The sequence below is a fragment of the Periophthalmus magnuspinnatus genome, chromosome 10 (genome assembly GCF_009829125.3).
Source record: "Periophthalmus magnuspinnatus isolate fPerMag1 chromosome 10, fPerMag1.2.pri, whole genome shotgun sequence".
Classification (NCBI taxonomy): Eukaryota; Metazoa; Chordata; class Actinopteri; order Gobiiformes; family Gobiidae; genus Periophthalmus; species Periophthalmus magnuspinnatus.
Window position 1 is genome coordinate 7848280 of NC_047135.1, and position 13525 is coordinate 7861804.

Genomic DNA, 13525 nt, shown 5'->3' on the forward strand with positions numbered 1-13525 from the left:
CACTGTGCGCAGTGATAATCAGGAAGTGTGTGTTAGCATGCAGTTCTTGTCACGGCAAAACTCTGCTCTGAAAGTCTCTGAAAGTCGTGGAAAGTGATTCTAAAGTCGTTGCAGTGAATAATTAGGATGCTCAGAATGCATGAGGTAAGTGAGGAATAACATTGGACCTCTGCAAAACGTTCAGTTTTTCACTTTTTAATGCAGTAAAAATCAGGTACAGCACCTTTAAACAATGCTAAATCCTTTGTCTTAAGACATTTTGAGATTTGGGTCTCACATAGAACTGGAGTGCCACTCAGTAGTCTTAATAAACTGCATAGTATTGTTAATTTAAAATGCTCATTAATTAATCCTAACAAGGCTTTGTACTGATTGCACTTTAGTATAAGCGTGCGTTCAATCAAATATCCACTGTGTAACTCAAAAAAATATGCAATTATCTCTTTAGTTGCACAGTACTTTTGGATGGAGAGCCCGCCATATGTTTGTCACCGTGAACATATAATTGCTTTCTCTGGATGTTCCACAGTATGGCATTACATTACACAAATCTATATTTGCGTATGAGCTTGTCTCCATTGAGATTATATTGTGCAATGCCACACTGAGGAGCATTCCAGGAAAAAGCATTAGTAGTATTTACATCTTCATAGAGACAAGCAGATGGTTGAACTTCCACCATAAAATTACACAATACAACTTTAAAGGTCCTACGTATATTACACAAAATTGATTCTTGTAAGCTTAAAGGCATGTCATAATGTTCTTACCTCCTCAAAAACATACCTGGAGTTATGTTTTGTTTCATTCTCACATGTTTGAGTAGCACTTTATTATTAGTCTGTGTACATCTCCAAAGCTCAAAATGCTCTGTTCCACCTTGTGATGTCATCAAGTAGCGAGTTTTCAGGATAACCGCTACCTTTTACCTTAAATTCAGTATAGATTGTTGATTTCATGGTTGAAAATATTCAAAAATTCAAATTCAAGTGAAGGTGTGTGGAGTTTAAAAACACAGTGGGGCACTTCCTGTATTACCACATGACATCACAAGGTGGAACAGTGTTTTTTCTGCTTGAGAGAAGAACTTTGTGTGTAAACATATGTGAGTGAAACAAACAACAGCAAATCTCCATGTTTGTGATGAGGAAACAACATTATAACATACATCAGAAAACAGTGTAATATGGGTCCTTTAATATGTAAAATACAAAGACAACAAAAAATAGAATTGGTGCAAGAATGGGACATAGTGAAGTGGCTGGTAACATTACAATACAACCAGGAGGTTTTGGGTTCAGTCAGAAGCTTTTATAGTACCCCACAGCTCCTGACAGGTTTCATTGGCAGCATTGCAAAAAGGGTCAAATGTGGAGAACGCACTTTCCGATGGTGACTATGAAGAATACCTTATCGATAACCAAGTAACATAAGTGAGCAAATGCAAGACACTGTTGTTTTGAGTGGCTCTCACTGAAATGCATTTGTCTTAATGTTGAACGTAAGTGCTATTGACCAAAAGGATCAATATAAAATGCAAGTGTTAGCATGAAGCATTGGACTCCTGACCCGGTGCCAATGCAGTAACCTCTAAACATAATACATGGTGGAACTAACTCCACACCTCCGCCTGTCGATAGTCATGTGTGGCGCAGAGTCGATAGCTGTGACAAAAGCAGGTTCAGAGCAGAAGAGGCTGGAAAATGAGAGTCCAGTGAAATATAGTGAGATAGAAATACTGTCAAAGCAGAAGGGGTAACATAATATTGAAATACCAGTATATCGCCTTCATTTGCTGATCCCCCACCAGAATATTTATATGGTGCACCTTTAATTGGCGCTTTAAAAGTAGATTTGTTTTATGGCATCAATGTATATAAATTAGAGCTGGGCAGCGATTAAATATTGAATAGCTATTGATTGCCTGCTTAAATTATGATCAATCACATGTTGCCCTCAGAGGTCAAACAACAATATAACAGTTTTTATTTGACCATTTAGGCCTAAATATACTGTAGTATTCACCCAGTGTCCCGCCTCAGCTTTATTGATTAAGATGTTTTTTTTTAAGTATCTGGGATCAAGTTATTTAAAATGAAATCCAAATAATATCAAAAGGCTCAGTACTGGCCTGGTCTACATTCAAATATAGGACTGGAATGTGATCCTTTTGAAGCTGAAACCATTCTGACATAAAAAAAAAAGAAAAAAGCTTCTAATCCTGTGCAGGGGCGGCCCCAGACATGTTTGCAGTGTGCAATCCTAGTTCAAACCAACACACTGGTTACTAAACATGTGAGGACTGAATGTCGCTGTAGTTTTCAATGTAAACGTGAGTGTTCGGTAAACTTGCTGATAGAGTGCTAATCCTCCGGGCGCATATTTAATCTTGTATTGAGCGTCACTCGGTTCTCGGTTCACTCAGACTTTAACGTGATCACTGATCACTCACTCTTTTTGGAATGATTTAAAAACTCAGACAGAGCTTTTACTTGCGTCTGCTGTGTTATCTGTACAGCTCTTTTTCTCATGTTCAGTGCACAGACACATTGGACCCACCACCGTGTGTGTGTGTGTGTGTGTGCTGAACAGATTAATGTGTGTGTATATGTGCTGAGCGGAGAGAGACTAATGTGTGTGTACATGCTGAGAAGAGAGACTGATGTGTGTGTAAGTGCTGAGAAGAGAGACTAATGTGTGTGTATGCTGAGCAGAGAGAGAATAATGTGTGTGTGTGTGTGTGTGTGTGTGCTGAGTGGAGAGAGACTAATGTTGTGTATGTGCTTAGAGAGAGACGGTAATGTTTGTGTATGTGCTTAGAGAGAGAGAGACTGAGTAATGTGTGTATGTGCTGAGCAGAGAGACTAATGTGTGTGTATGTGCTGAGCAGAGAGACTAATGTGTGTGTATGTGCTGAGCAGAGAGACTAATGTGTGTGTATGTGCTGAGCAGAGAGACTAATGTGTGTGTATGTGCTGAGCAGAGAGACTAATGTGTGTGTGTGTGTGCTGAGCAGAGAGAGAGAGAGACAAATGCGTGTGTGTGTGTGTGTGTATGTGCTGAGCAGAGAGACTAATGTGTGTGTGTGTGTGCTGAGCAGAGAGAGACTAATGCGTGTGTATGTGCTGAGCAGAGAGAGACTAAGGTGTGTGTATGTGCTGAGCAGAGAGACTAATGTGTGTATATGTGCTGAGCAGAGAGAGACTAATGTGTGTATATGTGCTGAGCAGAGAGAGACTAATGTGTGTATATGTGCTTTGAGAGAGAGAGACTAATGTGTGTGTATGTGGTTTGAGAGAGAGACTAATGTGTGTGTACTTAATGAGGAGCGAGAGAGACTAAAGTGTGTATACGGGCTGAGCAGAGAGAGTTACACTAATGTGTGTGTATGTGCTGAGCAGAGAGACAGAGTCACGATAAAGCTGACAACAACTTGCATGCTAACACACACTCCCTGATTTTCAGACAATAAAATGTTTTTTAGATGCAGCCAGCATGTAGTGGACTTATTTTGACTTCAGGCTCAACACATGGAGAAAACATGTTTAACACAAAAACCCTGCATGTTTATTCAGAATTCTTCTCTCAAACAGAAAACATTCTGTTCCACCTTGTAATGTCATGTTGTAATACAGGAAGTGCTCCACTGTGTCTTTAAACTCCATACACCTTCATTAGAATCATTTGGATGATGTCAGCCATAGAATTTCCCATTTCTATTGGTAAAACGTAGGTGTTGAAAACTACTGCTTGACATCACAAAGTGGAACAGAGCATTTTGAGCTTTGGAGATGTAGATGGACTAATAATGCAGGATTACTCAAACATGTGGGAATGAAACAAAACACAAATCCAGGTATGATTTTGAAAAGGTAACATTAAAGTTCACAAGAGTCAGTTTTGCTTAATATAGGACCTGTAAAAAGTAGGAAAAAGTGAAAAAGTGTCTTGCCTAAGAACACAGCAACAGTACGCCAAGGAACAGAACAGCTAAACACAGATCTACAGTTTAAAAAAAAGTGAATATGAGATCATGAAGGAAAAAAATGTCCAATCAGTGTATTCTTTGTCATTGCTGAATACATATATGAATGTTTCTTTTTATTTTTCCTCCATTCATCTTTCTGTCTCTCTAGCGTTTTACAGATTCCCTTGTTCCCAGCTGCACATCCAGATGTTGCAATGTCAGCATTTTGCACACAGCACTTTGCACACATTTCTTTCTTTTTTTTTTTTTTTTTTTTGCACACAGCTCTTTGGTAACGCTCTCGTGGATAAATGTGATTGTATTTCCGACACTGTGGTTTTATGAAGTGCCCTATTTCCAGTTTAAATGAACAGCTGAATGCTCCATAATTTTAATGCTCTTTTTAATAGGCTTTTCCGCTTTAGATTACACTGCACTGTGGAGAGGCAATGTTATTAATAATGCCATTTTATTATTTTAATTTGTAAAATGTATCCATAAAACATGTACCACTGTAGAATGAAAGTAGTATAGTTTAAAAGTCTGCTGTGCTCCATCATCGTCAAAAACAAAAGTATGGAATGAATAATATTACATTCATTTAAGTTGTTGGAAAAAGGAATTAAAAACAAATAACTGTTGCACACTAGCTACTCTTAACTTTACCACAGCAAGATTAGTTATTTAAAGGGCCTGTACTAGATTTTTCCAAGCTTCTATATTGCTTTTTTGTATATGCTTAGGAAGTGTGTGTTAGCATTCTAGTTGTTATTAGTTTGCAAAACTTCACTCTGGCCCTCTGGTCTTCATCACAGTGGATAATTAAGATGCTCAGAATGCATAAGGTAAGTGAGGAACTGAGGGAGATGGAGGTTTGGAGTATAGAGGGATCGAGTCAATTAAAAAGCTACTGTAAAATATTAAAAGCAATAAAACCCAGGATGAAAATAAAAGATAAGCTACAATGAGATAAAATCTATGCTAAAATGGACAATTAATTTAAATGTTAAAATGTCCCTCTGAAAGACCAAGTACAGGGCAGGGGGTCAGTCGTTCCATGAATGTCCAGGTTAAGTCTGGGTCTGTGTCTGCTGGGACGATCTCCAACCTGTGACAGAGTCACGACACACCAACAACTACAGCAGGCCTCAGATTATAACGGCTCATTATCAGAGACACTTACGGAGGGATTACTCAGCCCACCACTGCGTCATCGGGTCTCCAACAGTAGGTCTTTCGAATGCGCCTCAATCACTCCCTCATACACAGGTCACTCCACCTCAGAGCACCTGCTCCAGGAAAACAAAGGCCAGACCGATCGTCTGACCTACTTTTCAAGCACCACAAGCTTCCTAGTACTTGGTACATAGGTGGGAGACGGTGCTTCTCCTGCCCTGTCACGGCCAGTGTTGACCGTTGTGCTCTGCTCAGATCTCCTTCACTGTGGTGGGTCTGCCTGTCCACAGTTGCCCTCCATGCCCACCTGCCCCACAGACTGTCACCTGTCTCTGTGCTGGACCTGCCGTGAGTGACTAATTCAGCCCTGGTGTGCTACCAGCTCATACCACATCAGCCAGCTGTTCTACAGTCACCCTTTTTCTCAAAGCCCCTGGCTCCGTCTTATTCTCCACCAATCCCACCACCGAGCCGCCCGTGGTGCCCGGTGTCTGCCATGGCCTCTCTCGGTGTGCCCCGTCTCGGTGTGCCCCGTCTCGGTGTGCCCCGTCTCGGTGTGCCCCGTCTCGGTGTGCCCCGTCTCTGTGTGTCCCGTCTCTGTGTGTCCCGTCTCTGTGTGCCCCGTCTCTGTGTGCCCTCTGCTGTCTATCTCCTCCTCTGTCAGGTCGCTTCCGCTTTTTCAGTCCAAATCTGTGCACCCAAGCGCAGGTGTGCAATTTGCAGCACTCACTGGTTGCACTGCCAGGTCACGTGGTTGTCATAGCAACAAGCTAGGAGGAGTTCATGCTAAAATCATGCATTTTAAAACCAACCACGCACAAATATAAAACACACACTGTTTTGGAGGGTTTTAAGACAGTAAAGATCAGGAACAGCGCCTATTATTCAAAATCTACTTTTTCAGCTTTTAATCATGTCATAGTTGTTTCCCCTTCTCATTCACCATCTTGAATCTTGAAGTATTTGGAGTGGTTTGTGCATGTCTGAGCAGTCTTTAATCACTTATTTTCAAGGTGCCATTTTACTAATCAACTCCTGTTTTCACCACCATCAGTATACACCCACTGCTCTGTACTTGCATTGTTCTTTAATTTTATTTTCTTAATTAGTGATACGCGTAGTATTTGGCAGCACCATGTAGTACTTTTGCTACCAGATAAAATTAAAAAGCAGCTGCTCACTAGCTTAATCTGCAGCTATCTATAAGAAGGACCGACAACTGCACGGCTCTTTGTTGTGATGATGTTTACGGTGACGTCAGCTGCCTTTGGGAACAGCAGTTTTGTTAAGCAGAAGTCAGTGGATTTGTTTCTTTTATTAAGTCATTTTAGATGAATATTGTGAGTTAAAATGTGCACATTATAACAAGATCCACAGGTGTCTTAGATTACAGCTATACAGAAAAAAACAAGCACAATAGGTCTTATTTAACACCTACATTTAAAATCAATATATGTGTAGTATGTTATAGCCAAAGGAACTTAATTTCCATGGAAACAAGCAAAAGAAGGCCAAATATGAGTCAGGTTTGTGGAGATACAAGGAAGCTAACAATAAGGACACATAATTATTCAAAATATTCAGTGCAATAAAATAGAAAAGAAGAAAAAAAAAAAAGCTTCCATTTGAATAATTTTTTGGCTAAAAAGTTACATTATGTGGCTTTAATAAGTCTTCATACCTATCTATCTTTTATGTAAAACATTCACACAGATTGGTCTGAAACAGTCCGGTCTCACTACAACCACATGGGACAGTTTAATGAGACCAATGGGGTAATACCTGTCTCTTTTTATTCAGGCTAAACTCCAAAACTCTCGGATATAAAAACTTTTGGCTTCTAAATTTGACCTGTTCTGTAATGGGGAGTCTCTGTAGTTTTTAGGACAGCTCTGGCCTGGTCTTCACACCATACGCTCCATCACACAGCGCCCCCTAGAGGACATACGCTGTATTTAATGACCAAAGTGACCCTGTGCTCTGGGCCGTGAGCTGTTCACACTGTCGGACATGTCACCTGTCCAGGGACCCGGCTCCAGTGAAGCCTCCATCTGCTCCTTTAATCTAACCTCATCCATTATGTAAAATGTCTATAAGAATTTAAAGATGCACTGTGGAACTTAACTGATGGAGGATGTACCAACTGCTTGTCTCCATGGAGATATCATTGCTTTGCCATGAATGTTTCACAGTGTAGCATGAAAATATCTAACTTATATTTATAAATTACAATTGTTTTTATTGGACAGAATCATCAACATTCCCTGGGGATGTGATGCTAACTGGAGGCACCACTCTGTCAGAAGCTCTATTAGACTTTAATCTTTTATTTTAACACAATCTGACTAGAAAGAGTGGATTTGGTTGGATTTGTGCTGTTAAAAACGTGTTGTACGTTATTTAAATCCATTTTGTAATTTTGTTGAGTTTTCAGATGATCTTTTTCACCATAGAGACACATGTAGAACACCCCCAGCAAGATCTCACTGCAAAGTATCAATACATACATTCTTACTGTTCTTCTCTCGGAGTCTCTCTCCACAGATCTGACCTATATGTTTGCCTGGTAACACCACCTGCGTATCTACATGGAGAAAAACATGTTTAATGCCTGTCCAGAGTATTCCTGGGAAAGCAGTAACTTTTCCATGGAGACAAGCAGATGGTGTTACATAGTGCACCTTTAACTACAACATATGGAGCAGGGTCACTGTTCCCAAAAGAGGAAAAGCAATGCACACCTAAACGCTAAACCTGTTGGAGCTTTGACTAAGAGAAATGAGAGAAAGTAGGTCTGTAATGTATTTGGAGTAAAGTGAGAGATTCTTCATCAGACCAGTTTTTGTGTTGTACCTTGACAGTTTAGGCTGAGCTCTGCTTCCCCTTCCCCAGTGTGTCATGTGATGTTGCTGTGACACGCCTGGTCAACAGATTTCCACACATTTTGGTTCTGTTATTCTACTTGCAGCTTGTAGTGGTTGGAAATGGCAGACTTAAACCATTTAGGGCATAGGCACAGAGAACAACAAATGTCACCGTTGGAACAGGAAGGCCATCAAGATCCGGAAACACGCCCACAGACTATAAATCGGGATGAGGGGGCGTATTCAACTCTCTCACACCTGGGATGCCGTTCTGAAAAAGTCGGACTGCAGATGGTGCTGTCGCCCTACTGCTCCAAGTAAGAAAACAGTCCCAACATCAGTTTAAATCAACTGAACAGACACATCACAGTAACTTCACATGACATTACTGAAGAAGGTATGACACAAAAACACACGTCTGGCTCTAAGAATCTATATATCATTAATAATGTGAACACCTAATGAGCCTAATATGTTCAAAAGTGAGGAAAATTAGATACTAATCAACACTAGAGTAGATTCTCATTTGAGCAGGTATCAGTGCTAAAAAAAAAAAAAAAATGCATTCACAGGACAAGAAACAACCTTTCCTGAAAAGTTTTAGAATGATCTGGTACCAGACCACATAGACCAGGGGTCACCAACCTTTTTTAACTTGAGTGCTATGTCATGGGCACCGAGTCATACGAAGGGCTATCAGTTTGAGACGCTCTACTGAAATAAAAAAAATTGCTCAGTTAATAATGATAAATGATAATCATCTGTGAAGACATGATCACATTAATAATTTCTCACAATAAGTATCAACAATGAGCAAGGAGGTAAACAGATATCAATATTCAGCACTTTAACTTTACTAACCTTAGAAATTGTTACATTTTCAGATGATCACTTACATCACTACATCTCATAGGAAAAGTGTCCCATTTTCACCTGCCACTGAGAAACCTTTTTAACAAAACATAAATAATATACATTGCACCATGTTTCAAAAAGTTATCAGTTATGTAATGTTAAAAAAAAATCAACTTACATTTTTTTTAAATAAATCTCGCCTGCTTTGTGTGACTTTTTCACTGGTATCTAGAAAAAAGCCTGTTGTTTACCTAAATCTGCCTTTAGCTCACAGGATTTTTCTGCCCATAGTGCGCGTCCCCGTGGGTAGTTCGCGTGGAGCTTTTGTGACACGTGGTGAAGTGTCTCTCCACATTGTGCTGCTTTGCAGTCACCCCAGTCGTCCCGAAGATGAGACACACGCAGGTTTCTTTTACAGTCTTAAATCGTTGTGAAAGTGATCTCTTTTTTTTCTGCCATTATTTTGGGGTAAGAAACTGCATTCAGCATCTCCACAGCACTCACTAGCCGAGCACTGGTTTTGTCACGCGCACAATACTGACCTTTGAACTGAAGAGGTCAGAGTTCACCTTAACTTATCTAAACTTCACGTATAATGAACATATGTTTAAGATATTGTAATTTTTAAATCTATATAAATGCAAGAGTGATTGATAAAAAAGAAATAGCAACAGAATAAAATTTAATTTTAGATTCAGCTCATTGAGTTGTGCTATTTTTAGAACCGATCTGCTACTCATGTAGGCCTTGGGGGCGACATGGCGCCCGCGGGCACTGTGTTGGTGAAGCCTGATATAAACTATACGCCCATGGACCACTGTGGAACCTACCTGTACGACTGAGGGATTACACAGATATAAGGTCACATGGTAAAAAAGTACTATGATTTAATGTCTGTGTAATCCCTCAGTCGTACAGGTAGGTTCCATAGTAAAATAATTTAATGGTGAATATTTTTAATTTTTTAAATTTTATTTTATTTATTTTTTTACTGTGGTGGGATTTGGAATCAGGATGAATATTGAGTGTATTCCTTGGTAATGAAAACTAATTTGAAATATTAGTATTGTGACAACACTACAACCTAATTAAACCCACATAGACTATACGCCCATGGACCACTATGGAACCTACTTGTACGACTGAGGGCTTACACAGATATAAGGTCACATGGTAAAAAAGTACTATGATTTAATGTCTGTGTAAATTTTTTTTGTTTTGTTTTTGTGTTGTTTTTTTTTTTACCATGGTGGTACTTGGAATCGGAATGAATATTGAGTGTATTCCTTGGAAATGAAAACAAATTTGAAATGTTAGTATTGTGACAACACTACAACCTAATTAAACCCACATGCAGTGCAGTCTGAGGGAGGCTTAGTATCTTGTTCATTCCAAACTGCTGAAATCACATGCCCGTCCCTTGTTTTGACTAACACTTTACTTCTGCAAAACATGGCATTAAAAACCACAAACTTCTTCCAGACTAAACCAATGCACTGATAGTAGTTGATTAGAAGGAAGGTGCATTTGAGCTCCATCAGAGGATCGATTATATTATCAATCAAAAATGTAGTAAAAGGCAAGAATGTAGCCCAACAGGTCTGAGGCACAAGATGATAATAATAATAATAATAATAATAATAATAATAATAACATTATTATTATTATTATTATTATTATTATTATTATTATTATTATTATTACAGAGACCAGAGGAAAGTTTTGGCGTGATGTTGACGCTAACAGCAACTAGCATGCTAACATGCTCCCCTGATTGTCAAAAATAACAATAAAATCTGTTCTAATTAGATCCAGACAGCATGCAGCACAATCATAGGTGACTGGTTAAATTACACAAAACTGACTGTGAGCTTTAAACTATGTTATAATTCTGTTACTTTCTCAAAACATACCTGGGGCTGTGTTTTGTTTCATTCACACATATTTGAATATTCCCGATCTGCACCCCCAAAGCTCAAAATGCCCAGTTTCACCTTGTGATGGCATTTATTTAAGTGCTATTTTTAGCCTCAGTTGAACTGGTTTACTCTTCAGAACTCTAAAATAACCTCAAGTTGTTGATTTAACTTTTGAATATTTCTGTTTTACCTTTTGTCCAGTTGAGATTGTCATTAGAAGGGCAAATCCAGTGCTGAAATGATCAAGAGGATTCTTCTGAGAGTGTATGTATTTTTATTACATAATGGAGCATTTCCTGTATTACTACTTAATGACATCACAAGGTGGAACAGAGTGTTTTCAGTTTGAGAAAAGAACATTGGATAAATATGCACAATGTCTGTGTTTAACATGTGTGAATAAAGGAAAAACACACTTTGTTGTATGTTTGTGATGAAGAAAAAACATTATAACATAGATAACATTTGTGAGTGAAACAAAAAGTGTAGAACAGTATTTACTGTCACAGCTACAGCACCTGACTTCCAGGAATGTTCCATCAGAAACTGAAAGAACCAGTTTCTCCAGGTTTGAAGCAACAGAGGACAAAACAACTACTGGAATTTAAAAAACTTTCTTCCTCTGTGGAAATAGTTGGAGCTGATGGTTCCATGCATTCAGTCATTGTACCATTAGCCCTAAACTAATATTCTATGTAACTAATGTAACTCACATGCAATGCAAATCAGGTATGGGCCCTTTAAATAATAATACATTTTTTATTTTTTTTGCCAACTTTTCTGGTTGCTGGTTCCCGGTAGCCACGCCTCCAGACTGTGATGATGACACATAACACAGAGAAACAGAAAGTATTTATTCACACAAGACACTGCATTCCCACACTCCGCACTGAGCCAGGACTTTAAACGAGTTTAAAATGGCTGAAGCCCTGTTTGAGGACTTTTTGACTTGTCCCATCTGCCTGGAGCCTCTGAAGGAGCCGGTGAGTCTGAGCTGCCATCACAGCTTCTGCCAGAACTGTCTCTACAAAACCTGGAACACGAACCCAAACAAAGCCTGCCCCATGTGTCGCCGTAGGTCGTCCCGAGAGACAGTAGAGGTGAACTTTGCCCTCCGTGAGCTGTCCCTGTCGTTCAGTGAGCAGATGAAGGTCAAAGAGTCAAATGTCAAAGAAGCAAAAGCCAAAGAAGAAAAGGTCAAAGAGCCAAAGGTCAAACAGGCCCAGGTCTGCTCCTCTCACCCCAGTGTCCCTCCTCTGTTCTGTTTGGAGGAGGCCCGAGCGCTCTGTCCCGTGTGTGAGTTCTCTCTGCACTCACATCACACGGTTGTGAGTGAGGATGAAGCAAAGAAGAGGGTAAAAGAGCAGGTACAGACCCAGATACAGGCTCTGAAGGACCAGAAACAGAGCTATGAAGAACTGGAGAAGACCTATCAGCAGCTGCAGCGCCACCATGAGGAGCAGACAGTGGAGTGCATGAGGCAGATCACACATGTATTCTCTCAGTTTCAGCAGATCCTGAAGGAGGAGGAGGACAGGGCTTTAGGAGCTCTGAGCGCTGAAAAGAACAGACAGACTTTGAGCCTGGGTTTGGAACTGCAGAAGGTGAGGAAGGAGATCACAACACTGACCAACAACATCCAAGATCTGCAGAACAGCATCGTCACTCAATCTCTCCTCTCAGCTCCCACACAAAGCTGCACCCCTCTCACTCCACAGCCCCACCCACAGCCAAAAGAGGGGCTTTGCCTGAACCAGGCCAGAATCCTGGGGAACCTAGGCTACAGAGTATGGACGAAGATGAAGAGTGTGGTGTCCTACAGCCCTGTGATCCTGGATCCCAACACTGCAGAGAGCAGCATGCACCTGTCCCAGGACCTATGTGGGATGAGACACGGGCCCCCGATGATGCAGCCTGTGGTCCCAGAGAGATTCACCAATGAGCCCATGGTCCTGGGCTCTGAGGGATTCAGCTACGGACAGCACCAGTGGGACGTAGAGGTGGGAGACCTGCCCACGTGGGACATCGGAGTGGTAAAAAAGTCTATTGATCGAAGAGGACAGATTTATGCTGGTGCCAATTATGGAGTCTGGTGTTTGTGGCATGGAGATGGGGCATATACCAGTGGTAATGATGTCCTACTCCCAGTGGATCCTGCTCCAAAGAAAATCCGAGTGACACTGGACTATGAGAAGGGAGAGCTGTGCTTCTACGACGCTGAGTTGATGATCTTCCTGGTGAAGCACAATGCAGTGTTCACAGAGACTCTGTTCCCTTATGTGTCAGTGGGGCCTGCACTTGGAGCCAAGACCCAGGAGATCCGAGTTTCTGGAAGTGTCCCAGGCCAGTCCACAGACATGCTAATGCCAAACCTATTTAGACCCATGAAGAGTAGAACAACACCCCAAAAATATAAAAAATAGGATCTGTTTCCTCCAAGGCACTGCAGACCGGAAAAGCAGGCAACAGTAATGAATGTTTAACATCACACTGATATTTATCTGTTTTCTAGGTATGCAAAATGTAAATTCTGTTTTCTTCTGCTGTAGTTAACTTTTTATGTTTTCTATAACATATATTTATATAACATTCATCACATCAAAATTGGGATTAAACCAGGTCTAAACCCTGAACTAAACCTAAACTAAGCCAAACCAAACAATGACTAGAACAGGGCCAATCCAAGTCCACATCAGGACTAATATGGGCTTAATTTAGGACCAAATAACGTGTCAATGCACCCT

At 40.5% G+C, this 13525-nt stretch overlaps 1 protein-coding gene across 1 annotated transcript; it reads left to right on the top strand.

Annotated features, from left to right (window-relative positions):
• Window positions 1–11657: 11657 nt before the first annotated feature.
• LOC117378066 (zinc-binding protein A33-like) lies at window positions 11658–13204 on the top strand. The gene has a single exon (XM_033974603.2). The coding sequence runs from the start codon at window positions 11699–11701 to the stop codon at window positions 13202–13204; it is 1506 nt and encodes a 501-aa protein (XP_033830494.1). The 5' UTR covers window positions 11658–11698.
• The last annotated feature ends 321 nt before the right edge of the window (window positions 13205–13525 follow it).

What these genes read in the sequence shown, in the direction of transcription:
- LOC117378066 (XM_033974603.2), top strand. Translation starts at nt 11,699, where the DNA reads ATGGCTGAAGCCCTGTTTGAGGACTTTTTGACTTGTCCCATCTGCCTG.